Source organism: Nelumbo nucifera, chromosome 1 (assembly GCF_055504915.1).
Source record: "Nelumbo nucifera cultivar China Antique chromosome 1, China Antique-T2T, whole genome shotgun sequence".
NCBI classification, from domain to species: Eukaryota; Viridiplantae; Streptophyta; class Magnoliopsida; order Proteales; family Nelumbonaceae; genus Nelumbo; species Nelumbo nucifera.
In genome coordinates this window covers 169,822,415-169,849,292 of record NC_142649.1, presented here as the reverse complement: position 1 = coordinate 169,849,292, position 26,878 = coordinate 169,822,415, and the positions used below count along the sequence as shown (strand labels likewise).

The window sequence follows — 26,878 nt, the reverse complement described above, 5'->3', positions numbered from 1 at the left end:
CAACTTCAGTGAGCCTTCAGATGGAGGAGACTAGCTTGTAATTGATTTTCCCTTTAGGGGTGAACACCTCGCTACTGCTGATCAATTTCTCCAAAGGTCATTAAAAGAGAATTGATGAATGATTTCCAAAGTCTTCAGCCAAGGTATTGCCCTATTCAACACACAGTCTTTCAATTCCTGACTGCTCCTTTCCTTTTCTTAAAAAATTCTAGCATTCCTTTCTTCCCAAAGAGTCCAAATCAGGGCAGCGCGAGGACATCTCCACATAAGTCTCCCTCTTTTTGTAGGCCAAAAGAAAGTAGAATGGTTGAAGAGCATGCGAACTTCTGCTGGTAAACTCCAATTACTCCCAAACAACGAAAGTAGCCATGCCCAAAGGTCTACAGAAAAGGAACAAGATATTAGTAGGTTGGTGGTAACAATCCTCACCGCGAGCCCTACAGAGGATACACCAATTGGGAGAAATACAGAGGAAAGGTCTTCTCTTTTGTAGGTTATCTAGAGTGTTTACTTTCCCATGGAATACTTCCCAACAAAACGCCATAATCTTTGGGGGAACTGGCCTGCACCAAATTTCCTTTGACGGAAAGGGTTGTTGAGTAGAATGTTGAGAGATGGACTTGAAGAAAGAAGCACAAGTAAAGATTCCATTGGGTCTAGGAGTTCACACCCTTTTATCTGGCTTGGAGGGATCCGGGCAAACTTGATTAAGACAACATAGCAAGACAGAGAGAGATTTAATTTCATCATCCCTTAGTCTTCTACGAAACCCAAAATCCCAATTAGGAGCTAAGGGTGTTCCCAGTGGTGAGACAAATTTTGAGACCACCTCTTTTTTATACAAAGAAACAGAAAATAGCAAAGGGAAAAGGTTCTTTAAGGGGGTGTCTCCTACCTAGATATCCTCCCAAAAACGAATAGCGTTGCCAGAAAAAACTTCATACCTGATAAATTTGAGGAATTGAGGAACGGTGTTCTGAATGGCCTTTCAAGGTGTTGTTGGGTTAGCCTGCCTTGATACACCAACATCCCGTCGATTCTCTGAACTCCCATGAATGCTTCCCACCACCTAATGCCACAACCTCTCTCTTTCCAATGGCCATTACGGTATCACCACAACCATTTCTCTAATAGAGCTTGATTTTTTCCAGTCACCCTCCCAAGTCCCAAACCCCCTCTTCTTTACTTCTGCACACAATACACTCTACAACCATTTCCTAACTTCCCTAACTGGTATCCTAAAGACAGACAAAAAATAGGTAGGTAAGTTAGCCAAGGTAGCTCTTATTAAGGTAATTCTCCCTCCTAAAGAGATATAATTCCTCTTCCACGAGGCTAATCTCTTCTCAAACTTTTCTCACTGGGGTCCAAAATCTACTCTCCCTAGGATTTGCCCCTAATGGAAGCCCTAAGTACGACATAGGCCAAGCAGAGATGGAGCACTCAAGACACTCTACAATAGCCTCGACCTCCCCTACCTCCAAGTTTATACCCGCTATGCAACTCTTTTCCAAATTTATTTTCAGATTAGAAATCCTTTGAAATCTTTGATTAGCTCCTTTAGGTTTGCTACGTTTTCGCTAAAACCTCCTTTACAAAAGATCATTAGGTCATCTGCAAACTGAAGGTGGGTGACTGGAACTTGGTGTCTCCCTATTCTCCAACCCCTAATGGCATCTTCACTGTCAGCCTTAGTAATGATCCTACTAATCACATCGGCTACTAAGGTAAGAAGGAAGGGTGAGAGTAGATCCCCTTGCCTGACACCCCTGCAAGTTGGAAAAAAGTCCCTCACCATACCATTTACCAGAATAGAGTAGTGACAGGTACCGATACACCTAGATATCCAACTACACCACTTGTCCCCAAATCCATAGTTTCACATCACCTCTAATAAAAACTCCTAGTCCACCAAGACATAGGCCTTTTCAAGATCCAATTTACAAATGAAACCTCTCTTCTTAGACCTTTTCATTTCCTCCACCCACTCATTCGCAATTAGGATCTGATTTGTTATTTGTCACCCTTGAATGAAGGCCCCTTGGGTTTCACTAATGATAGAAGGGAGAACTGTTTTGATCCTCAACGAAAGCACTTTAGCCATAATTTTATAGATGCTTGTCACCAGACTAATAGGCCTATAATCTTTTGGGTTGTTGGCATCAGCCTCCTTAGGTATTAGCCTTCTTAAAGACTTAAATTAAATCCTCTTTCAACACCTCCCAACAATCTTGATAAAAACCCATTGTAAAGCCATCTGGACCTGAAGCCTTGGATCTATCGATTAGAAAGACAGCTTTCTTAATCTCTTCTTCTTCGAAATTCCTTTCCTACCACCTTGCCATTCCGTCCTCAACTCTTGGCCATTCCACCCCTTCCATAACTGCTCTCTCACTCAAAGGTCTTCTATAAATCGATTTGAAGTGGTCCACAAATTTTCTGGCTATGTCATCCTGGTTGGTAATCACCTCCTCTCCTATCTCTAGCTTGGTCACAAGATTCTTTCTCTGTCTCCCATTTGCCAAGTCATGGAAAAATCTAGTGTTCCCATCACCTTCCTTAATCCACTTGTGTCTAGATTTTTGTCTCAAACCGATTTCTTCTCTCAGTAACATCTCTTCCAAATCCTTTTTCAATTGTCTCCTTAACACTCTATCATCCTCAGTCAACCCATTTTGAGATTCCTTTACATCCAAGTTTTCTTTTCGAGAGATTAGACACATTTTTTTCTCCTCAATTCTACGAAATTGATCTCTATTCCACTCTTTTATTTTGGCTCTCAACCTCTTTAACTTCTTATGAAACTTGATCCCCTTCCAACTTACCCCCCTCACCTCGTCACCCCACCATTCCTTCACTTTTTTTTACAATATCTGGATGGGTAAGCCACATATTTTCGAATCTAAATGGTTTCCCTCTCTACTTGTGCCCATGTGGCACTCTACTCTCGCTGACTGACCCCCTTGCTTATTTAAAGTTTGTTTCAACCCCTTTTCTCCACCTTAACTAAACCAATTCTTATTTGGTGAAACCTGCTGATTAGCCTTCTCCCTACAACTGCTTTTTGTCAGCAGACTCAGCACCTAAGCATAAGACCTGTAGCACACCACCTTTTCCTCTTCTCCTATTGGCTCTTTCCCCTTGGTTGCTGGTGTCTTCCCTTTTGAATCATTCTCCCCAAATTTTACCATTTTAGTGTAAATATCAACCAGATTTCAATGAGCCAATCCCTTGCTTCCACAAAACCAATTTTCTTCAACCTTCTCATCCTCCTTGCTTCTTCCCTCACTCCACAAGGCGACTTCAATGGCTGTAACCGGCCAGGCTACGTAGAACACTTCATCAACCACCAGTTTTACTTAATGAGGGATATCATCCAGATGCACATTACTCAGACAAATTGCAGCTGAGTGGAGATCTTTCACAAAAAAACCGTCCAGTCTTGCCTTACACAGAGCAGCTATAGATGCAAACACTTCTGATGTCCAAAGATGAAACAGCAGACCCAATATCCAAACAATTACTCTGTCCCTCACATGCAGATCCTTTGAATGAGGGTCAATTCTGTGATAGTTACAGAATCTGAGTTCAATTTACAACACATAGCATGGAGTTGTAACTCCTCTCCAACTAGCTCAAGCAGGGCCTTACAAGTCTCGAAGGGGGTTAAGATGATAGTACATCTCTACTTAAACAGTTTAACTTCTTTAATAACTCTTCTGCAACTGTCCTCCAGTTCTTCGGAGGTACTGTAGAGGTTACAATAAACTTTTTCTCCCAATTGTTGTTGAGCTCATTGTAGGCCATTCTACAGTCTTTTGCTGCTTTACCCAGAATTTGTAACATAGTTTTCAAGGCGCCAAGGCGAGGCTAGGCGATAGGGGGGCGCCTGCCTAGGCGATGGATTTTTTTTATGTAGAAAACATAGATCCTAGGGTAGTTCCCTAGGTACCATAACCATATTTCCTTAATAATTATTCATAATTTTCATAAGAAAAGTATAGAGTTCATGTTAAAGTACAGAAAATCAACATATTAGTGAGAAGAATAAAAAGAAGGAAAAGAACATTCAAAAAATATAAGGGCTGAACCCTTATTTTTGTTATAGGAAAAGAAGAAAAAAAGTAGTAGTAGAAAATGTGTTGATTAGACAAAATTTTAAGTTCTTCCTTACTTATTGGTTCAGGTTTTAAAGTCTTTGAGGGTTCAATACAGCATTTAACAATGTTTGTATTTAGGGGCGAGCATTCGGTTTATTCGGTTAAAAACCAAACTGAATAAACCGAATATTTAAAAACTGAACTTATAAGATATAAAACCGAACTGAAACCGAATTATTAAAAAACCGAAACCAAATTTTTTGGTTTGGTTTTCGGTTAAAACTGAATTTTATTAATATTGTACTAATATATTAATATATTTATGTATGTTAATATTATATACATATTATAATATATTATGTTTTACATATTAATAATATATATTATATTATGTATGTAAATTTATTATGTATATAATAAATTTAGTTTAATAGTGCCTATTTTATAATTTTAATGTCAAAAAAATAAAGAATAAAAAAGTATTTTATAATACATAGTACAAAACTGCTTTGCGATTAGGCGAGGCGAGCCTCAAAGGGCACCCGCCTTGACATCTATGATTTGTAATCCTGCTACCTCTGTCTGATGCTCTTGTTTCCTAGCTCCGCCAACTCCATTCACTACCTGTATTTGTTCTTCCTTCTCCGAAATGCTACCTTCTCCAATTCCCTCTCGGGTAGAGAAGTCCTTAAAAGCAGTTGACACTTCCTACCATCCAATCCCCATCTTTCCTTCAGGAAAACTAACCATTTGTTATTCTCCTTCCCCAAAAAACTGCAACAGGGCCACAAACCTTCCTTTAGAATTCTTTCTCCTCTCTGCTACAAATCTCCTGCCATTAAACTCGTTTGATTCTTTGCAATCTAACTTCCCACTCACCTGAACAGCTTTCTCCAAGAATGTCCAGAATCAAACCACAGCTTCTTTCTCGACCAATAATACCATGGCCATGCTAAATTCTCTGATTTTCAAGGCTTTCTTCCCTTTCACCCTAAAGCTTTCAAAAAGAAACTGCTTAGCCTCAACCTTCAAAGACCTTCTCCAGCTTGTTGCCTTGTTGAACTCTCCTTCCTCCGTCTCAAATTCTCGGTTTGCGGTCAAAGAGTATGGAGTTCATCAAATGATTAGTACCATCAGGTAAACTTTTTTTTTTTTTTTTCGAAGAGATCTCCTAGGTAGCACTTATCTGATGGTATGTTTCAAGCCCTCAGTATATCCCTCTTATTCAGAACTAGAATTTCTTAAAGAGCAAGTAGCCTTTTATGTTATGGGCATATGGCACCTCATCACCTTGTGTTCTAAAAGCGAGGGGCACAAGCAAAAGCACAAGGGCCTTCTAGCACCTGAAATGCAAGGTGCAAGGCAAGGCACATGCTTGGATAAATCACAGTGCAATTTTGGAAAAATTCAAAAACAAAACATTAATACAAGAAAATTTGGAAACATGGATCTTAAAAGATGTTTTGGAAAGCTTATTAGCTTAAACCAAAATATGTAAGTATGACTTGTAACCAAATTCAAAGTGGAAGTGAAAGAAAACAAGTGTGCATTTTACCAACATTCTTCAGGCACTTAGCAATTCAAGCATGTCACCCATAATATTACAGCAGGATTAGCAAAGCAGAGGGGTGCAGTTGGAGTCTTATGTGATAGGCAAATAAATAACACTTAGATTAAAGGGATAATTCTATAAAACAGTTGAAAGCCAGCTATGATGTATGGGGCATTTTGTTGGGCAGTCAATAAATAACATGTCCTGAAAATGAGTATGGCAGACAGAAATTTTTATGCTGAGATGGATGAGTGGAAACCTAGAAATAATGGGGTTAGAAATGAAGTCATTCAAAGGAACCTAAGAGTAACTCCAATAGGTGATAAAATGAGATAAACTGGACTAAGATGGTTTGTTCACACACATAGAAGGCCACCTACAACACTTGTAAGAAAAAAAACGATCTGTTACAAGTTGAAGGGGCTAGAAGGGCTAGTGGCAAACATAGATGGCCGTAGGTCAAAGTAGTAAGAAATGATTTAAGCGCTCGTAATTTAGGGGTTAAAGTCCAGTTTTATACCTTACCTTAAAAAAAGATCAGTTGTATTATTGTTATTTCTTTATTGGAAACTTTGCTGAGACAGCCTCTGGTGTGGCTACAAATAGTAGGCCCAAATCTGATCAAGAAATCAGACTGATTTAATTTATTTAACTGACCAACTGGGCTATACCACAGGTCCTAATCAGATAGAAAACCGCCTCAAGTTGTTAAATCTGTCTAAATTTAATTTTTAGTTTCAATGGCATCATAGTGAAAATATTATTTGGCTCTGATGATTTAAATAGTGTTACAATGGGGAAAGTGGGTTCTTGGATTTCTGTTGTAAATGCGTTCAGACATCATACCATGTTTCTGTTGCTGAACTCCAAAAGTTTGTGGGAGTTGTAATGTGATGTTTGGGGGGTGGGGGCTGCCTCTTGCTTTGCCACCACCGGAATTTGTTCTACCATGCTTTTCCTTCGTGTTTGCAATAAATTTTCTTACCTTACTTTTTCATAAAAAATGTTGACTTTTCTAAATACGATATGCATCTTTATCTGTGAGATAATTTTTGATAAAGCAAATTGTACATGACAACTTAAGACTCTTCACTTCCAGAGTATGATTCTATCTTTCATTTTTTTTTGTCATAGATTGACATTTAAATGCATTAGTCTTTGGTGATTTTTTTAGGGTCATTTACTAGAACACCCCCTATGGTTTCACAGATTTATTTAAACCTACCCTATAGTTTTTATTTTACTAAAACACCCCTTATAGTTTGCAACCTATTTACTTAATCGACCTTTCAAGGGCATGGGCCCATGGTTGTTTATTCCAAAATTACCCATAACACTTTTTTGTATAGAAAACAAAATTGACTAAATAGAGAAAAATAGAGTGGTTGTCCATGTTTTACTAGGGGCAAAAATGACATTTTTTGTTTTTAGTTTCTTTTGATTAAATTTATTTGAATGGATATTAGGGTTATTACTGTCATTTTCTATTTTCATCTAATGGAAGGTTGGTTAAGTAAATTGATTGCAAACTGTAAGGGATGTTTTAGTGAAACACAAACTGTAGGGTAGGTTTTAGTAAATTAATGAAACTATGGGGGGCGTTTTAGTAAATGACCCATTTTTTATTATTATGTTATGTGAAAATAACAAGATATCAGAAGTAAATTGATGGATTGCATGTGTGAACAACAGATTGTTTTAAAATAAAATCCGGAATACTGAGAAGTTAGTGGCAGAAACTGGAAAATCAATCATGGACTGGTTGTTGGTTCTTCCAGTCTGTATTTGGGGGAGAGATTTTGAGAAATAGTTGGGCTGTAAATTTGTAATCCAGTCTGTATCTTTGATTAGTTATTGCTTTTAGGTGTTTCCGTAACTTGTTTTTTGGTCATTATCTTCTTGTTTTAATGATATTTCTCTCTTTTACCATAAACAGTTTTTTTGTTATTAAATGTGTATGCATGCACCTGAAATGATGTCTCATGTTTTTCATGGCTATATTGGTTTCTGCAGCCAAAGCTAGTTTGATGTTTTTTACTCTGCCTATTGCTTCCAATTATGTTTTTGTTTCCACATGGGATTGACTTGTGCAGTTGTGCTGAGCCTATTTTCAGGCCCTCCAATCTCTCAATGTCATGAAGCTGATCATACCAGCTATTCCTGAGCTCATGCATACATGGACGGTGGTTTTTGGTTTTGAGCCTCTCAATGAATCACACAGAAAAGAAATGAAATCCATGAATATGCTAGTCTTTCCAGGTACTGATCTATTACAGAAGGTACTACTGAAGCATGAATCCGCTGAAGGAAATGTGCATATGGCAGGTATTTTGTAAATGAAATGCATTGTCCTACTGTCAACTAAATTATATATTATTTCTTCCATTTTTTTGGTTTAATTTTCTATGTTTATCATGCAGATGCTAAGCCTATTGATGCTGAAGCCAACACTAATTTTGTGCCTGAGGTGACAAAGAATTCTGATGTGAGTAAGGTTGATGGTGACCTTGGTGTTTCTGATGAGGGTGCTAGTAATGCATGTGAGGTGACAAAGAATTCTGATGTGAGTAAGGTTGATGGTGACCTTGGTGTTTCTGATGAGGGTGTTAGTAATGCGTGTGACACAAAAAATTCTGATGTCAGTAATGTTGATGGTGACCTTGGTGTTTCTGATGAGGGTGGTGTTAGTAATGCATGTGAGGTGACAAAGAATTCTGATGTGAGTAAGGTTGATGGTGACCTTGGTGTTTCTGATGAGGGTGTTGTTAGTAATTCATGTGAGGAGGCAAAGAATTCTGATGTGAGTAAGGTTGGTGGTGACTTCGGTGTTTCTGATGAGGGTGTTGTCAGTAATGCATGTGAAGTAAGTGAAGAAGTTGATACTGTGCGTACCCCTGTGATGCATGATGCTTTGGATCCTCCTTGTGGATCCATGTTGCATGTTTGTGAGGATGCAACATTACGTAATTCTGAAGAATCAGATGTTGTGAAGTCTCTCCACTCTGAGGTGACTCATGATGAACTTGCTTTGGATAGTAAAGCTGCTGGCATTGAAAATGCACATGAAGTAACTACTGAAGCTGCTGCTGTTGAACCTGACCGTGAGTGTTCAGGTGAAACTGAAATACATAATACTTCTGAGGTGAGTATTAGAAATGCAACGCTGTTTCTGGTTTTAAATTTGAGGCTACTCATGAAAGCATAGCACAATACAACTGTGATTTGAGTGGCCAGAATATTTATGATATAGAAATGAAACACTTAGAGATTCTTGTATTGCTGTTGATGATATATGTTGTGAATTTTTTTGATAATAAATAAAAAGAAAATTTTATTAAAATGAAGAAGTTTATCAAAATTGTGATGAGGGAACACCTGCCATGCAAACCCAACATAAAAGAATGCATATATACAGTTCTCTTTCAGAGATAAAGCATCTTCTCTCTCTCTCTCTCTCTCTCTCCATATCCCTAGTTAGCCACCTATACAACCTTGAAATCTCACTTCCATATCCCTAGTTAAACAGCTATGCTTTTTATTTCATTCCTGTAAAGTGTAAATCCACAGTGCATTCTCCCTATTTTGCAGCCACCCTATAACCGCTGTCTCTTTCAATAATCATTTTTTCCTTTCTCTCTGTACACCCTCAGATACATCCATTATTTTAGTCGTTGATGAATCACCAATGCCATTTGGAACCAAGAATAATGCAATAACATGGCCTGCTTCATTACTGAAAATGCCTCCCACTCCTGAGGCCCTGGATTTCCCCTACTACTGCTGTCGAAGTTAAGTTTTTTGAATCCTTTGTCTGGAGCAACCAATCCCTGTAAGTCAAAGCTTTTCTTGATGTTCCAGCTACTTCCTTCCATAAACTATTTTTTATATTGTGAAAAAGTTATGCTTCATCCATTTGTTCTATAAAAATTGAGGTTGCTGCTGCTGAACCTGGTCTAGATAATTGTGACAAGGTCTTTGTACAACCTAGGTTTAAAATGCCAGTGTTGGTGGAGATGTCAGATATCCAAATAGGGGAAATGTGTTGGGTAATGTCAGAAATGTTGTATGGAAATATTCCGAAATTTATAGACATGGAGGAAACATTGTGAAATTTGTGGAAATATACAATGATATTTTATGAAATGGTAAAAAAGTGTACATGTACCCTCATAGACCATCATCTTTTTCGTTCCACAAGTTTCTAGAACTCAAGTCAGGTGTTGTTCAGAATTTCTTTTTTTGGTAATAAATAAAAAGGAATTTTTTTTTTGATAAAAGAAGCAAAAGCACATTAAGAGGGTTATGAGAGATCTCCAAAATTTAAGACAGACAAGTAGGGTGAATTGTGGATGGACCTTGGTGCTTAAAGGGTAACTTTGGTGAAGAGTCCAATAATTTAAGATAGACAAGCAGCACCGGTATGAGGAAGTTCAATCAATTTATTAATGATATTCAGCTTAAGTAGTTGCCTATTTCATACCACAAGTTCACTTGGTCCAATCTTCAAGCTAATCCATTATGTCCCAAGTTGGATAAATTTTTGTTTACCTTGGACTAGGAAGAATATGGGGAGGATTGGCTTCGAGAGCTTTACCTAGGGTTACTTCAAACCATTGGCCTATTTCCATTGCCAAGGAAGAGTTTAGAGGGAATGGCCCTACTCCGTTCAGATTTGAGAACATGTGGCTTTGTCATAGTGGCTTTTTGGAGAAAGTTAAGGAATGGTGGGAAGGAAGTCAACCGAGAGTTAAATGGAAGGGCATGTTATTCCATAGGAAGTTGAAGGATCTGAGAGCCAAAATAAAAGAATTGAATATCCACCAGTTTGGTAGATTGGATCTTAAAGAAGAGAATGGAACCTTTGGAGTGGAAGATAAAGATTTGAGATGGTCCCTTAGGAAGAAGTTGGAGGATGTGTTGTTTAAGGAGGAGTCAGTTGGAGACAAAAATCTAGGCATAAGTGGATTAAGGAAGGAGACAGTAATACTAAATTTTTTTTATGCCTTGGCAAATGGTTGGAAAAGAAGAATTTCATTTCGAAATTTGAGGCGAATGGAGCCATCATTACCCAACAAAGTGAGATTGAAAAGGCTTTTGTGGATCACTTTAAATCTATTTTTAGAAGGCCTTTAAGGGAGAGGGTGTGGCTGGATGGGTTAGACTTTAGAGTGGCTGAGATTAGCTGAAGATCTTATGATGTGGATGGAGAGGAGTTTTGATTTGGAAGAGATCAGAGAAGCAATTTTTTCTATGGATAGATCTAATGCTCTTGGGCCAAATGGTTTGACAATGGTTTTTTTTCAAGACTGTTGGGAGATCCTAAAAATGATACCCAAGAAGTTTTCAATGAATTTTTCAGGAGGGGTGTGATTAATCACCCTAAGGACTTTAGACCCATCAGCTTGGTGTATAGCCTCTACAAAATTATTTCAAAAGTGCTTTCTTGTAGAATAAGGCATGTTCTCCATTCCATCATTTCCCCAAATCGAGGGGCTTTTGTGAAAGACAGACACATTATTGATCAGATTCTTATAGCCAATGAAAGTGTAGAAGAATTGAAAAAGGTGGGAAAATGGCTTCATTTGTAAACAAGATCTTGAGAAGGCTTATGATCTGGTAGATTGGGACTACCTCTTAGAGGTCTTGAAGAGTTTTGGGTTTGGAGAGAGATGGTGTAAATGTATTAATGGGTGTATAAGGACTTGTCACTATTCTGTTTTGGTGAATGGGAAAGTTATTGTTCATTTCCAGGCTCTCAGGGGAATTAGACAAGGGGACCCTCTCTCTCCATTCCTTTTCACTTTGATTGCTGATGTTCTTGGAAGGCTAATCTCTAGGGCGGATTCCAGAAACTTGGTGAGGGTTATAGAGTGTGCCAATCACCTATTTACAATTTGCTGATGATACTATCTTGTTTTGTGAAGGGGTGATTGGAAGTGGACATAAAATTTGAAGCTGGTGGTTCATTTATTTGAGAGATTGCCAACCTTGATGGTGAATCTTGAGAAAGTTGCATTGCAAGGATTAACATGGATTAGAGGGAGATATCTGATACTACTGAAATCTTAGGTTGTGGGGTGGCTCAATGGCCTTTGGTTTATTTGTGGCTTCCACTGGGTGATAACCCAAGATGTGCTAGTTTTTTGGAACCTAGGGTTAGAGAGATTCACTAACAGGTAGACATCTTGGAAGAAAAGCTATTTGTCCTTGGGGGGAAGAATTACATTGATTAGGTCTACGCTGGCTAATTTGCTTGTGTACAACCTTTTCGATTTCAAAATTCCTGAAGGTGTGAGTGGAAAATTGGAAAAATTAATGAGGGGTACTCTTTTAGGGAAATGGTTATGGAGACTGCTAGCGGAAAAGGACAAATTATGGGCAACAAGAGCTTCTCCATGGAAATCAATCTATCATATTCTTCTGGTTTTCCTTCCCTTTGTCCGATACAACATGTGGTCGGGTATTCTTGTCAATTGGGAAGTGGGAACATGTGTGGTTGGGCGACCTCCCATTGAAAGAACAATTCCCCTACCTTTTCAGACGTCTATTTTTAAGAATGAATCTGTGTCTTCCTTTTTGTTACCTTCTAGCTTTGCATGGAACCTGGGGTTTAGAAGGAGTTTCAGGGAGGTTGAATTGAGTAATGTTTCAGTTTTACTTCACTACTTGGATGGGGTATTCTTGAACCCTTTAGAGTCGGATTGTAGGATTTGGTGTATTGATTCTTCTGGTTCCTTTTCTTGTGCTTCCTTCTTTTTGGCTTTGATCCGACCTTCTGATGATTCAATGGTGACTTCCGATGAAGGAGGTCTGGAGTAAGCCTATTCCTCCTAGGATAAGTGGTTTCTGTTGGGAAGTTTTCTTGGGTAGAATTAATACTTGTGATCTTCTCCAAATAAAGAGACAAAATTGGTGCCTCTCCCCAAATTGGTGCATCCTTTGGAAGGCTAATGGTGAGACTAGTTACCACTTATAAATTTCCTGCCCTTTTGCTCTTTATATTTGGGAATGATTTCTTTCTTTGTTTGGGTGCAGGTGGAACCCCCTGCCAAATGTTCAAGGCTTGTTTGCTTCTTCCCTTGTTTACTTGAGAAAGAGGAGGGGGAGAACCCTTTGGAGGTGTACAAGAGCGGCAATATGGTGGACAACATTGGAAGAAAGGAATCAAAGAACTTTTTCTGACAAGGAAAGGAGCAGAGAAGCAATCATGGAAACCATCACTGTCAGAGTTTTCCATTGGGTTAAATCCTTGAGAAGCTTTGATGACATTCCCACAAATGACTTGCTTAGAAAGTGGTAGGAGGTGGCTGATTCTACTCTTCCAAGAGCTGTTATTAGGCTGGTTTGGGTCCCACCTCCTAGTAGGTTTTTTAAACTGAATTTCGATGGTAGTAGTGAGGGTAATCCGGGCCCTTCAGGTATTGGAGGTGTTTTTCGGAATGAGGAGGGATGAGTTATTGCCCTTTACTCAGGACCAATAGGTGTGGGAGACGCCTTGTGGGCAGAAATCCTGGCTGTGATGGAAGAGATCCGAAAAGCAAAGGAGCTGAATATATGAAAGTTGATTGTAGAAAGGGATTCCAAGTTGGTAGTTAGGTGGCTGCAGAAAGACGAGACTGGCTGGTGGAAATTTATTAATGAAAGGAGGAGGTTTAAGTTTTTAGCTCAGGATATAGAGATCAAGTTGCAGTGGGTTAAAATGAGTGCAAATGCTTTTTCCGATGTTTTGGCAACGCAAGGGGTGGAAAGGGATCAACTTTTCTGGGCTGTTCTGTAATTGCTGCCCCCTATTGTCATCTTGGAGAGAGTTAAGAGAGTTTATCTCTCTCCCGGATGTTCTCTTGTATCTTTTTCATTATTAATGAAATTTCTGGTTATTGATTAAAAAAAAAGATAGGGATCTCCAAAAGATCAAAAACAAAGCAAAGCAGAAAAGCTGAATAGATCTTTTACAACAGAAACAAGAGAAAAGCTAGATTAATTCAAGAAGGATCCAAAAGCCAACACCTAGATCTTCCTTAGAAACTCTTTCAAATTCTGGAAGGATTAGAACCCAATCCATATTCATTTTGCCACACATTAGTGTTAATTTATCTCTAGAACATGTTCTGTTCTCAAAAATCCTTCTATTTTCTTTCCTTCCACACATCCAAGCAAATAGCAAAAGGGATGAAGTTCCATGCAATTTTTGCCTTGGTATTTCCTCTGATGGCAGGCCTATGAGCAAAGATGTCTCCTGAAGAGTTTGGCTCCGCCCATCTAGTCTTGAATGGGCCAAAGAAGAAATTCCAAACAAATCTCAAATTGGGGCAGCCAATAGACAGATGAAGAACATTCTCCTCTGCATTCTCACACAAGTAGCATCTTTCAGCTAAGTGAACTCCTCTACTCTGAATGTGGTCCAAAGCCAGAATGCTATCCAGTGCCACAAGCAAAGCAAATGCTTCTACACTTGGAGGAATGGGGTTTCCCTAAACCCCTTTTAATTCAGAGCTTTCCGATTTCATCCTCAGCAGAGCCTGGTAAAAGGATTTGACAGAAAACACTCCATTTCTAGATTCTTTCCACCATCTTGAATCCTTCCTATCCACCTGCACTTCAGCTGGCTGTAACTTTGAGGGCAAATCAACACATTGTTGAATCTCCTAATTGAACAGAGCTCTTCTGAATTTTGGATACCAGTTTGCTCTACCTTGATCAAATTTTGGACACAGATATCACACAACTTTCCAATCACTAGCCAATCGTCTTCCTAAAACTTGATTGTTGAGCCACCTCCAACCTTAAAGGATACGAAATTCAGAAAGGCTTATTGAAAACACATGATGCCCTTCCAGACACTCACTCTATAAGATGATTTTACTTTACTAGAATCCTACCTGAACCCAATAACTTCAAACTTGCATGATGCCACCCTTATTCTCAGTGCCTCCCTCTCAGCGCAGCTTCATCCTTCTAATTCTCAAGCCTCCCTCTGTTTTATCATTCCACACCTTATCCCATTTCACCAAGTGATATTTCTTTCTAACCCCCTTTAAAGCCCCATAGAAACTTCCTTGGTCACAGTAATCCACCCATCAAGTGAGAGATATCTTCCCTTCCAGCCTGCCAGACGTTGATCAATTCTATCTGAGACAGGTTGCTCAGTTAGAGAGACAGAGGCCTTTGCACCAATTGGAAGACCCAAATAAGTAAATGGGAACTCTTACCAAACACCCCAAGGATGCTGCACAATCTTTTAAAAGACTTTGTGAGATATTCCCCACTCCAATATCACACTTTTCATTAAGTTGATCTTTTGCCTTACCAACTTCTCAAAAAATCTGAAGATAACCCTAAGTTAAGCATTTGAGCTGTAAAATCTTCCAAAAAATAAGTATCGTCTGCAAATTGGAGATGAGAAATGACCACACCATCTCTCCCCACTTCAATAATCTGCTTAGGACTTCTGCGACCAATACAAATAATAAAGGGGATAAAGGATGCCCTTGCTTTATATTCCTTGAAATGATCCAACTTCACCTTGCCACCAAGACTAATAATTGGAGATGAGAAATGATCAAACTTTTCCACCTCTCCCCAAACTCCATTCTTGACTGAACTTCTTCTAAAAATCCCCATACGACATGATCATATGCCTTTTCGATGTTAAGCTTGCAAATCGGGCCCTCCCTTCCATTTCTAATTCTTGTATGCACACATTCACTCGCTACCATCACCTCATCAAGAATTTGCCTACCTTCTACGAATGCCATTTGAGTAGGGCCCACTAAATCATGCAACACTTCCCTTAATCTTCTAGACAAGACTTTTGCAAGAATTTTGTAGGGGCTTGAAATCAGACTGATTGGCCTAAAGTCTTTCACTTTACAAGCTCCTTTCTATTTGGGAATGAGGGAAATAGAACTTGCATTTGCACTTTTCCAATAAACTTTTCCTGCCAAAATTCCTTCGCCATGGCCAATAAATCCCCTTCTATAATATGCCAACAGCTTTTATAAATGGACATGTTGAATCCATTCGACCCAGGAGCCTTGTCACCTTTCAATTTACTCACTGCTTCCCAAGTTTCCTCTTCATCAAACTCTCACTCCAACCAATCCTTAGTCACCGCCCTCAAATCTACCAAACTCCAATTCACCCAAGAACACTTTCCTGCTTGGGGAAGCTTTGAAGAGATTAATGTAAAAATTTCTTATGGTTTCAACAACTTGATCTGGATCATCAATGATTCTACCTTTCTCCTCAAGCCTGAATGAAGTTTTTCCTCCTTCAATTTCTTGTCAAATCATGAAAGGAAGAAGTATTCTTGTCACCTTCCTTGAGACATAATGCCCTTGATTTCTGCCTCCACATCACTTCCTCCCTATGAAATACTTCCCTTAAAAGGACATCACCTTCCTCCAGCCTCTCTAAATCAGCCATTTTTCTGAGGATTTCTGATTTTCTAGCTGAGATGGGCCCAAACACTTCCCTATTCCTAACTTTTAATTCTTCCCTTAAGACCATCAGCTTTCTCATTAGAGCATTACCTGCCCTTTCTTCAAAATGCTAATATCTCTGTTTTTCCCTTACATTGTTCAGAATTGTTAGAGTTAGCTGAATGAGGGGTAGATTAGTCTTTTCCACCCACATTAAGTTATGTGCTTATGTGGCAGTTCTAATAAGACTTCATGTCCCATACTTAAGTGGGGGCAGTTTAGTCTTTGTACTTAATTAAACCCCTAATCCATATTATGGTCGAATGATAGGGTTTAGCCCACCAAGTTCGACTGTCTTCTTCTTCTTCTTCTTCTTCTTCTTCTGCTTCCTGGTTCGAACTGCTGTAGCTACAGAACAAATATGGTATCAGAGCAAGACGTTGCTCTCTAAATCTCCTCCCTTGCTCCTCTCTGGTCGTGACCTCATTTTTTCTCTTCTTTCTGGGCTGAAAATGGAGAACACAGATTCGACCTAGGTCTGAGAACACTTCAGCCCTTCTTCCTCTGCTCAGAACTTGATTGTTTTTCAAGAAAAACAACTCCAGAAGTAAGTGGATGGTCGACTGAAGCTCTCCATTAGAGGTTGGTTACCTTTTTTTTTGTGCTGTTGGTTTTTCTGGGTTGAAAGCCTTCAAAATCTGCTCGGACTGATCAGAACCTAGAGAACTAGGTTGTTTGTAGCCTTGGTTCTTGGAAAAAAGTCCAAGAACAGGCCGTGTTTACAGTGGCCAAATGGTGTAAGGGTATGTTTGACCCTTTCGTGTGGGTCTGTAGGTTGTTTTGAAGCCTTTGTTGGTCACAAGTGACCTGAATTGAATGACAAGTTACTGCAGTGGTAGTAGTTGATGTTTTCTTTGGACTTGTAGTGCCCTCTAAAAAGGTCAGACAGATCTGTACCATGTGTGACAGCTATGGTTGTGTGGTGGTGCTTGTGATGCTCAACCTCTATTGAGCAGCTTCAAGAGGGCTTGTATGTGGTTAGTGAGTTGCTGAATTAATGTTAGTGTGGTTTATGGTTTTGTGAAATCAGTAGTGGTGTGAACAAAAACAAAAGTTTGTGTACCTCTTAACTGTGTTTGGGGACTGTTGTAGTGTCTGGGACATCTGTGTGTTTGGGGACTAATTGATTGTGATTGGTTGTGAACAGAGGTGATTGATTGTGACTGGTTGTGAGCCTATCATCTGTGTTTGGGGACTGCTGTAGTGTCTGGAACATCAAACTCCTGACAGCAGTACTTAGTTGGCTACTGGGAATTCAGATTAGAAGTAGCATTGGGAGGGCAACATGGCAGCAACTGGAGATGGTTGTAGTGATCAGAAACCTAGTGTGGTGATTCCCTCTGACTATCTAGGTGTGCAAATGACTTCAATTAAACTTAATGGTGAGAACTATGTACCATGGGCCAAGTCAGTGGAAGTTTTTCTCAAGGCAATGCGGAAAGTGAAGCATGTGAAGGAAGATAAACCATCAGCTGACTCTTCAGGGTTTGATGATTGAGAACAGGAAGATGCCCAAATCATGACATGGTTATGGAATAGTATGGAACCTAAAATAAGTGCCAACTTTATGTTCTTTGATACATCTAAGGACATATGGGAACATGTCAAGAAGCTTTATTCTGGGCAGGATAACACTACGAGGGTATATCAGCTCTATTAGGAGTATTTTGACATGGTTTTCACCTACTGGTGTTTTGCCATTTTGCGAGGTCAATTTGGGAATGGGTTTTTTCTCTATTTGGGTGTAGTTGGAACCCTCCATCAGACTTGTAGGGCCTTTTTTCCCCTTCTTTTTTCAGGTGGCGTATGAAAAGGGGAAGGACTATGTGGAGAGGACTGAGGGTTGCAGTATGCTGGACACTATGGGAAGAAAGAAATTCCAGGATATTCTCAGAAGCTGAGAGAGGAGTAGCAGAACTGAGGGCCATCATACATATTAGGGCTGTACAGTGGTTGAAATCTTTGGAGTTATTCACAGATTACACAGTGGATGACATGTTGAGGAAGTGGGGTGAAATAGCAAATTGCACACAGACCAAGTCAGTAATGAGTGTCTTGGACCCCTCCACCTGTTGGATTCATGAAACTAAACTTTGATGGGAGTAGCAGGGGGAATCTGGGATAGTCAAGGATTGAGGGTGTTTTTAGGGATGAGAATGGGGCCATTTTTGCCATGTTCTCAGGCCCAATTGGAGTGGCTGACTCCCTTAGAGCTGAGATCTTTGCAGTTATGGAAGGAGTCCAGAAGGCCAAGGAGATGAACATCAGGAAATTCCTAATTGAAGGGGACTCGGAGGTGGTGATAGGGTGGCTGAATAAAGACAACAATGGCTTATGGAATTACAGTAATTCCCTAGTTGATGGTTTAGCCAAACAAGGGGCAGAAAGGGATTCAATGTTTTGGGCTAAGCTGGAACTTTAATGTCTTTTTTACTATTTTTCCTTTTCTTTAGGTCCTTTGCTGTACTTGGAAGATAAGTGTGTTTGTCTTCCTTTTGTAACTTTTCTTATGATGAATTAATGAAAGTGTTATTGATCTATAAAAAAAAAGAAATACATACACAATTTGGTCTTCCAATCAAAGTTCTTTGTTTAGATAACGGTCGTGAATACTTTCTTACTTCCTTCCAACAATATTTAGAACAACATGGCATCATTCATCAAACTTCATGTGCATCCACTCGTCAACAAAATGGGGTGGCTGAACGAAAGAACCGTCATCTCCTTGAAACTACTCGGTTTATTCTTCATCATATGAGTGTTCCTAAATGATTTTTGAGTGATGTTGTGCTTACTGCTTGTTTCCTTATTAATCGGATGCCCTCCTTCATCCTTCATGGTCGGTCTCTCTTTTCTATTTTGTTCCCCACCTTGTCTCCCTTTCCATTAACACCCCTGGTCTTTGGTTGTGTGTGCTTTGTTTACAATCTGAGTCCTGGGATAGACAAGCTGGATTCACGTTCTATTAAGTGCGTATAAGTGTTTCAATCCCATTACTCAGAAGTTCTATGTTTGTCCTGATGTCACCTTTTTTGAGTCTGTCACCTTCTTCTCGGGACCTGAAGTATCGGTATCTCCACCTTTGCTTTCTCTTCCTCTTCCTCTTCCAATCCGTGATCTCGTTCCAATTGGGGTTGTTCCTTCGCCTCCTCCAGTGTAGATTCCTACTGAACGACCACCGATCCGACATGTGTATACTCATCGACAGACACAGGCTCCTCCTCCAGCTTCTACCTTGTTTGCGGATCCTGTTGTTGCTCCTGTCCCAGAACCTTCAGGACTTGATCTTTCCATTGCTTTACAGAAAGGTAAACGTAGTTGTACCCTCCATCCCATTTCCAATTTTGTTTCAGTCTCTCGCCTTTCTGCCTCACATCACCAGTTTGTTTCACTGTTGTCATCTATTTCTATACCTAAGAATGTGTAGGAGGCTCTTACCTCACCTGGGTGGCGTCAAGCAATGGAAGAGGAACTCTCTGCCCTTCAGCATACTCAAACGTGGAAACTTACTACTCTTCCTCCCAGTAAGTATGTTGTGGGTTGTAAATGGTTGTATACTATTAAATATTTGCCGGATGGTAGTGTGGAGTGTTTGAAGGCCAGACTTGTTGCTAAAGGTTATTCATAGTTGTATGAGGTGGACTATATGGAGACCTTTTCTCCTGTGGCTAAGATTGGCTCTGTCCGTGTCTTGTTTTCCCTGGTAGTTATGTATGATTGGCCCTTGTTTCAACTTGACATTAAAAATGCCTTCCTTCATGGTGACCTTATGGAGGAGGTATATATGGAGCAACCACTGAGGTTTGTTGCTCAGGGGGGTGATGGTAAGGTGTGCAAACTGAAAAAGGCAATTTATGGGTTGAAACAATCGCCTCGTGCTTGGTTTGGGAAGTTTAGTGAAATGGTGAAGAACTTTGAGTAGTCGATCAAGACTACAATCAGTCTTGAATCCGAAAGTAAAAGAAAATATTTCAGAAGGAGAAAAGAAGAAGAAAAGAGGGAGAAAAGCAGAAGCACACGAAGGGTTTTAGAAAAGGAGAGAGAGGGTCGAATGAATTGATTTGTCGACCCACTCTTAATATTTATATGTTTAGTAATTGTAAAAAGGCTGAATTGCCCTTATTGCTTACATGGCAAATAAACTAATAATAAAGCTAAAATAACAACAAAACTGAAATAACTACCAACTAACATTGACATAACTAACAAAGAATACTTGCTGTGCTGCCATACGAACATAGTGGGGATCACAGCCGTGTGGTCCACGTGAAACAACACTTTGTTTCTTACTCCTCCAGGAGACAAGGTTACCTCTATCTTCATGTGATCATTATTCTTGAATAATATACCTCTACCCGGACATCTCTTCAAGTATGCTAATATTCTCTCAACTGCAATGAGGTGAGTAGTTCTAGGAGAATGCATGTATTGACTGACAACACTGACTGCATAACTGATGTCTGGTCGTGTGAGACAAAGATAGAGGAGTTTTCCAACTAACCGTTGGAACATAGTTTTGTCCTCAAGAGGCTCTCCACCCTCTGCACTGATTTTGTGATTCTGTTCAATGGGTGTATCTGCAGGCTTAACACCCAATTTTCCAGTTTCTGCTAATAGATCTAGAACATACTTCCTTTGAGAAATAAAGATCCCGTGTTTAGATCTAGCAACCTCAATACCCAAGAAGTATCGTAGCTCACCCAGATCTTTCACCTCAAACTCTTGATGAAGGAGTTGTTTAAGGGACTCAATCTCATTGTTATCATTCCCTGTCACCACAATATCATCCACATATACAGCAAGCAAGGTCAAAGAAGAGTCCACTCTTTTAATGAACAATGTATGGTCTGATTGGGCCTGTGCATAGCCGAATTTTCCAAGGGCTTGTCTGAATCTATCAAACCAAGCTCTGGGGGACTGCTTTAGTCCATACAAGGCTTTATTCAGCCGGAAAACCTTTTTACCTGTCTCTGCATCATAAAATCCGGGAGGTAATTGCATGTAGACTTCTTCCTGTAAGTCTCCATTTAGGAAGACATTTTTAACATCCATTTGGAATAAGGGCCAAGAATAACTGGTTGCAAGGGCTAACAGAACTCGAATAGTGGTTATCTTTGCCACTGGGGCAAAAGTCTCCAAGTAGTCTATTACCATAAGTCTGAGTAAATCCTTTTGCAACTAGCCGAGCTTTATACCTTTCAATGGAACCATCAACATTATGTTTCACGGTAAATACCCATCTACATCCAACCGGTTTCTTTCCTTTGAGCTGGTCAGCTAACTCCCAAGTATTATTCCTCAAAAGGGCATCCATTTCAACTTTCATTGCATCTTTCCACTCAGGAACTGACATGGCTTCTTGCACTGTTATGGAAATAGGAATATCAACAATGGATGTGAGAAAGGACTTGTAAGAGGGAGACAGGCGATCATAGGACAAAAACTGGGAAATGCAGTGAGCTGTGGATGTGGTGCAACGCCGTTTCCCTTTACGGACTGCAATAGGGAGGTTAAGGTCATCCGAAGAAGGTGAAGTAGCAACAGTGGAAGGTATCTCAGTGGGACCTGGATCTGGATCCATAGAAGGAACTAGGGCTGGCCGGGACTGCTGATGACCATAATCAACTTGCCTCCACCGCCTGTGATAGACTTTCAACTCTTGACACCTCTGACAACCCTCCCCATTACATCTCTCATCACTCAATGGAATGGGTAACGGGACTTCTGATGAGTTAACCCCACTCTCACAAACCCCGACTTCTGATGAGTTAACCCCACTCTCACAAACCCCATTCTCACTACTCTCCCCCTGAGGAGAAACCCTAGGGTAATAGGGTACCTTCTCAAAGAAAGTAACATCCATCGAGACAAATCTCCTCCCGGAAGTAGGTTCATAGCAGCAATAACTCTTTTGAGTTTGTGCATAACTGAGAAAAATGCATTTGGAGGCCTTAAGGTCAAATTTGGAACGATGAGGTCCAAGAATCTGAACAAAGCAAGTGCAACCAAAGGTTTTAAGGGGAACAGTAAATAATTCTTCATCGGGGTATAGAAGGGTAATCGGAGGCTTCAAGTCAAGAACCCGTGAAGGAACTCGATTAGTGAGATACATTGCTGTAAGAATAGCATCGCCCCAGAAACGAATATGCACATTGGAGGTAAACATAATGCTTCTAGCCACCTCCAATATGTGCCTATTCTTCCTCTCGGCAACCCCATTTTGCTGCGGTGTATAAGGACAAGTACTTTGGTGAATAATCCCATGATCGTAGATAAGAGGCCAGTGGCTTTGTAAAGTATTCTTTAGCATTATCAGATCTAAGGATTTTGATTTTGACCCCAAACTGGGTTAAAATCATCAGATGAAAGGTTTGGGTCAGAGCAGGAACCTCATCTTGAGAACGCATAAGGTAAACCCAAGAAAAACGGGTATAGTCATCAACAAACAACAAGAAATATCTATACCCCCCTTAGAAGGGATGTGATACGGGCCCCAAACATCGGTGTGCACAACATCAAAAGAATTACTACTTTTATTACTCAAGGAATAAGATGTTCTACAATGCTTTGCAAGCTCACAACTCTCACATCTCAAATTTGACATCTGAACAGACTCAAACAAATTAGGAAACAAACTCTTCAAAGACCGAAAGGATAAATGACCTAATTGATTATGCCAAAGCATAACCAGACTAACAGACTGAGAAACAAAAGACTTCTTATCTTCATGATCTTTCCAATGAGAACTCTCTCCAAGCAGATAGATCCCATTCGTTTCATGGCTAGTCCCAATCACCTTCTTTGTCTCCAAGTCCTGAAAAACACATCGGTCAGGGAAGAAAGTTAATGAACAGTTCTGATGTTTTGTAATACTACTGACTGAAAGCAAGTTAGTATCAAGCTTAGGAACATGCAAAATTGAGGATAAGGAAATGGTATTAGACAACTTGATGTCTCCGTTGCCAGAAATGGGAACAAGGGAACCATCAACAATGGACACTTTATCTCTACCAGAAGATAAGTGATAGATAGTGAACAGTGATGGCAAGCTAGTCATATGGTCAGATGCACCTGAGTCTATTACCCAACAATGTTTAGTGTTACCTGGAGCTTAAGCATGGTAAGCTGAGGCCCGAGTACCTGAATGAGCAAAAGTTGATGTGGAAGGAGCTGATGATGACTGAGATGATTGAGCTGAATTCCCAACTTCATTTTTCAACTGTGTTAGGGCAACCCGAACAGCAGCTAAGGTGTCTAGAGGCGTGCCTTTTGTGCCCGATGAGGATGCTGAATCGGTATTAACAACCATATGGGCATTACCCCTTTTGTTTTTTAGTTTTGCTGGGACTAGATGAGGGTGCAACTTCCAACATGTGTCTTTAGTATGCTTAGGTTTCTTGCAATGTTCACACACTGGATCCCGCTTATCTTCCTTCTTTATATCCCTTTCTGTATCACCCCCCGACTTAGGTTTAACTACTGCCAATGCTGGTGGGAAGGGCTGATGCTGCATCATAACCTTTCTCCTAGTCTCTTCACTATGCACCAATGAGTAGGCTTGAGATAAGGTCACACTGTCCCTTGTTAGTATATGCTGTCTCACAATATCATAATTAGAATTCAGACCAGCTAGGAATTCAAAAACCCTATTAGTCTCCACTTGCTTTCTATGAGTCTGTGCATCATTTTGATTTTCCCACTCAAGTGTTTCTAGATGGTCAATTTCATGCTACAAAGATTTCAAAGTAGAGAAGTAAGCAGAGACTGGTTTCTCTCCTTGCTTGAGGTTATTAACCCCACACTTCAATTCATAGGTCCTAGCAACATTAAGGGGTTGGTAGTAGACTTGTTCATGGGCCGGGTGGCCTGACGGGCCGGCCCGGCCCGGCCCGACCCGGCCCGACCCGACCCGACCCGACCTAATATTAAACATAAAATTAGTTATGTGATTATGTCCATTTGAATAAATTTTTTGATTTAAGAATGTAAAATTGTTTTTAAAATATAAAAGAAAGGGAAAAATACCATCTTGTAGGCCTATTGTTCATTTAAATAGAAAAAAAAATACTATCTGAATTTTTAATTCTAATTTGAATTGGGAAAATTGTTTTTTTTTTTTCAATTAGGTCGGGCTTCGGGCTCGGGCTCGGGTTTCGGGCTTTTTACCAAGGCTGGGCTCGAGCCCAAGTTATAGGCTCGTTGGTCGGGCCGGGCTCGGGCTCGGGCCTAGTATATTTTCATTAGTGACAAGTGAAAGCCCGGCTCGAGCCCGGCCCGGCCCGGCCCATGAACAGGTCTAGTTGGTAGTAGGTCTCTTTCATGACATCCCAGATTTCCTTGGCTGTTTTTGCCCACAAATAGTTTCGACTGATATGTGGCTGCATAGAGTTGCACAACCATGTCATAACCAAGTAGTTCTCTTGAACCCATTTGGTATACATTTGGTCCTCCTTAGATGGTTCTTTCACATCTCCGAATAGGTAGCTAAGTTTTCCTCTACCCCCAATAGCCATTTTGGTCGATTGGGCCCACTCTAAGTAATTGGATCCGTCAAACCTCATAGTTGTAATATGAAATGCATTCTCAGACATATTACCAGAATTGCTAGTCCCAAAAGCACTTTCCCTCTGATTCTTGAACTCCATTCTTGGTTTAGAATCAGCAATCAAAACCTTTTAAAGCTACTGTAATAGGAAACAACACCTAAGCAACTGATAACAACCGGCCTAGGTGTTCCACAAACAAAGGGAAACAAAATTCTGTATGAACTCAGTGCAGATCTGATCTGAAACCAATCGACAGTTCTGAATGTTTAGGGTGAACCCAGTTCAGATCTGATCTGAAACCAATCGACAGGTCTGAATTTTAGGGTTTTCTCTCAAAACCCTAAAGAGAAAAAAAGTTTCAGCCGCACCTCTCAGAATAGACCAAGATGGTTCTTTCAAGGTTGTTCTCAAGCAAAAAACTTACTTTGTGAAAGAAGATCTCTGGCCGCCACCTTCTGTCTGATGCGAAACCCTAATCTTGGGGATCCGAAGCCTTTTCTAATTCTTCCTGACTATTGGAACTCTCCCAGCCTTCTACAATCTTCTTAGTAGTAGCCGCACACTACCAGTAGCCTCCAAGAATCAGCCGATCCTCCTTCTTAGTCTCCCAGCCCTAGGCAACTCTCATGTGGTTGGCTGGATCAGACTCACTTGAGAAACCCTAATCCTTGCTCTGATACCAAGTAGTCGATCAAGACTACAATCAGTCTTGAATCCGAAAGTAAAAGAAAAGATTTCAGAAGGAGAAAAGAAGAAGAAAAGAGGGAGAAAAGCAGAAGCACACGAAGGGTTTTACAAAAGGAGAGAGAGGGTCGAATGAATTGATCTGCCGACCCACTCTTAATATTTATATGTTTAGTAATTGTAAAAAGGCTGAATTGCCCTTATTACTTACATGGCAAATAAACTAATAATAAAGCTGAAATAACAATAAAATTGAAATAACTACCAACTAACACTGACATAACTAACAAAGAATACATGCTGTGCTGCCATACGAACACAGTGGGGACCACAGTCGTGGGGTTCACATCAATGTTCTCTACACTTTGGAATGAAACAATGTCAGGTTGACCACTCTGTGTTCAACTATGATTCAGAAGCCTTGGGCAATCTAGTGACATGGAAGAGTAAGAAGCAGACTGTTGTGGCAAGGAGTAGTGCTGAAGCCGAATACAAAGCCATGGCACACACTACATGTGAATTAGTATGGCTGAGAAACCTCCTACAAGAAATTGGATTCACAATGGACAAACCTATGAGATTGTACTGTGATAATCAAGCTGCAATTCACATCTCATCTAATCCTGTTTTCATGAGAGAACAAAGTACATAGAGATTGATTGCCACTTTGTGAGGGAGAAAGTCCTTACTAGAGAGATAAGCACAGAACATGTGGGCTCAGGTGATCAGTGGGCAGATTTGTTTACAAAAGGTTTAAACTCAGGGAGAGTGAACTATATATGTAACAAGCTGGGATTATATGACATATATTCTCCAGCTTGAGGGGGAGTGTTAGAGTTAGCCGAATGAGGGGTAAATTAGTCTTTTCCAGCCACTTTAAGTTATGTGCTTATGTGGCAGTTCTAATAAGACTTCTTGTCCCATACTTAAGTGGGGGCAGTTTAGTCTTTGTACTTAATTAAACCTCTAATCCATTTATATGGTCGAATGGTAGGGTTTAGCCCACCAAGTTCGACTGTCTTCTTCTTCTTCTTCTGGTTCGAACTGCTGTAGCTACTGAACAAACAAGAATGATGGGTGTTATTATTCATAATTCTAAGTTCTCTGTAATAGAAGATATAGTTCTCGATGGTTTAGCCGGGTTGAGGGTGATTAAAAAATTGCAAGTTATAAAGGAAGAGTTGAAGGGAAGGAGGAAGGAGGCATTTGGGTGAGAGAACAGAAAAAAAGGAGGTATTGGAAAAATTGGCAAGGCTGGAAAGAGTGAAAGAAGAAGGAGAGAGGTTCAAGTGGAAATAGCTGGTTTGGAAGGTGAGCTAGAGAAATTAATATATAGAGGGAGGAGGCTAGATGGAGACAAAAATCTAGAGAAATCTGGCTGAAAGAGTTGAAGGGAAGGAGGAAGGAGGAAGGAGGCGTTTGGATGAGTGGAGAACAGAAAAAAAGGAGGTATCAGAGAAATTGGCAAGGCCAGAAAGAGTGGAAGATTACGGGAGAGAGGTTCAGGTGGAAATA

At 40.1% G+C, this 26,878-nt stretch overlaps 1 protein-coding gene across 4 annotated transcripts in view; it reads left to right on the top strand.

Moving 5' to 3' along the window:
• LOC104596532 (uncharacterized) overlaps positions 1 to 26,878 on the top strand; it is a 69,666-nt gene that overhangs the window by 28,748 nt on the left and 14,040 nt on the right. For 2 of the 4 annotated variants that reach the window (XM_010257731.3, XM_088895196.1), the window contains 2 exons: positions 7,767 to 7,977; positions 8,073 to 8,794. In XM_010257731.3, the coding sequence (XP_010256033.2) occupies positions 7,767 to 7,977; positions 8,073 to 8,794 (933 nt within the window). Of the gene's footprint in view, positions 1 to 7,766; positions 7,978 to 8,072; positions 8,795 to 9,302; positions 25,441 to 26,878 lie in introns of those variants that run through there. The other 2 variants (XM_088895197.1, XM_019197631.2) reach the window with 2 other exon arrangements.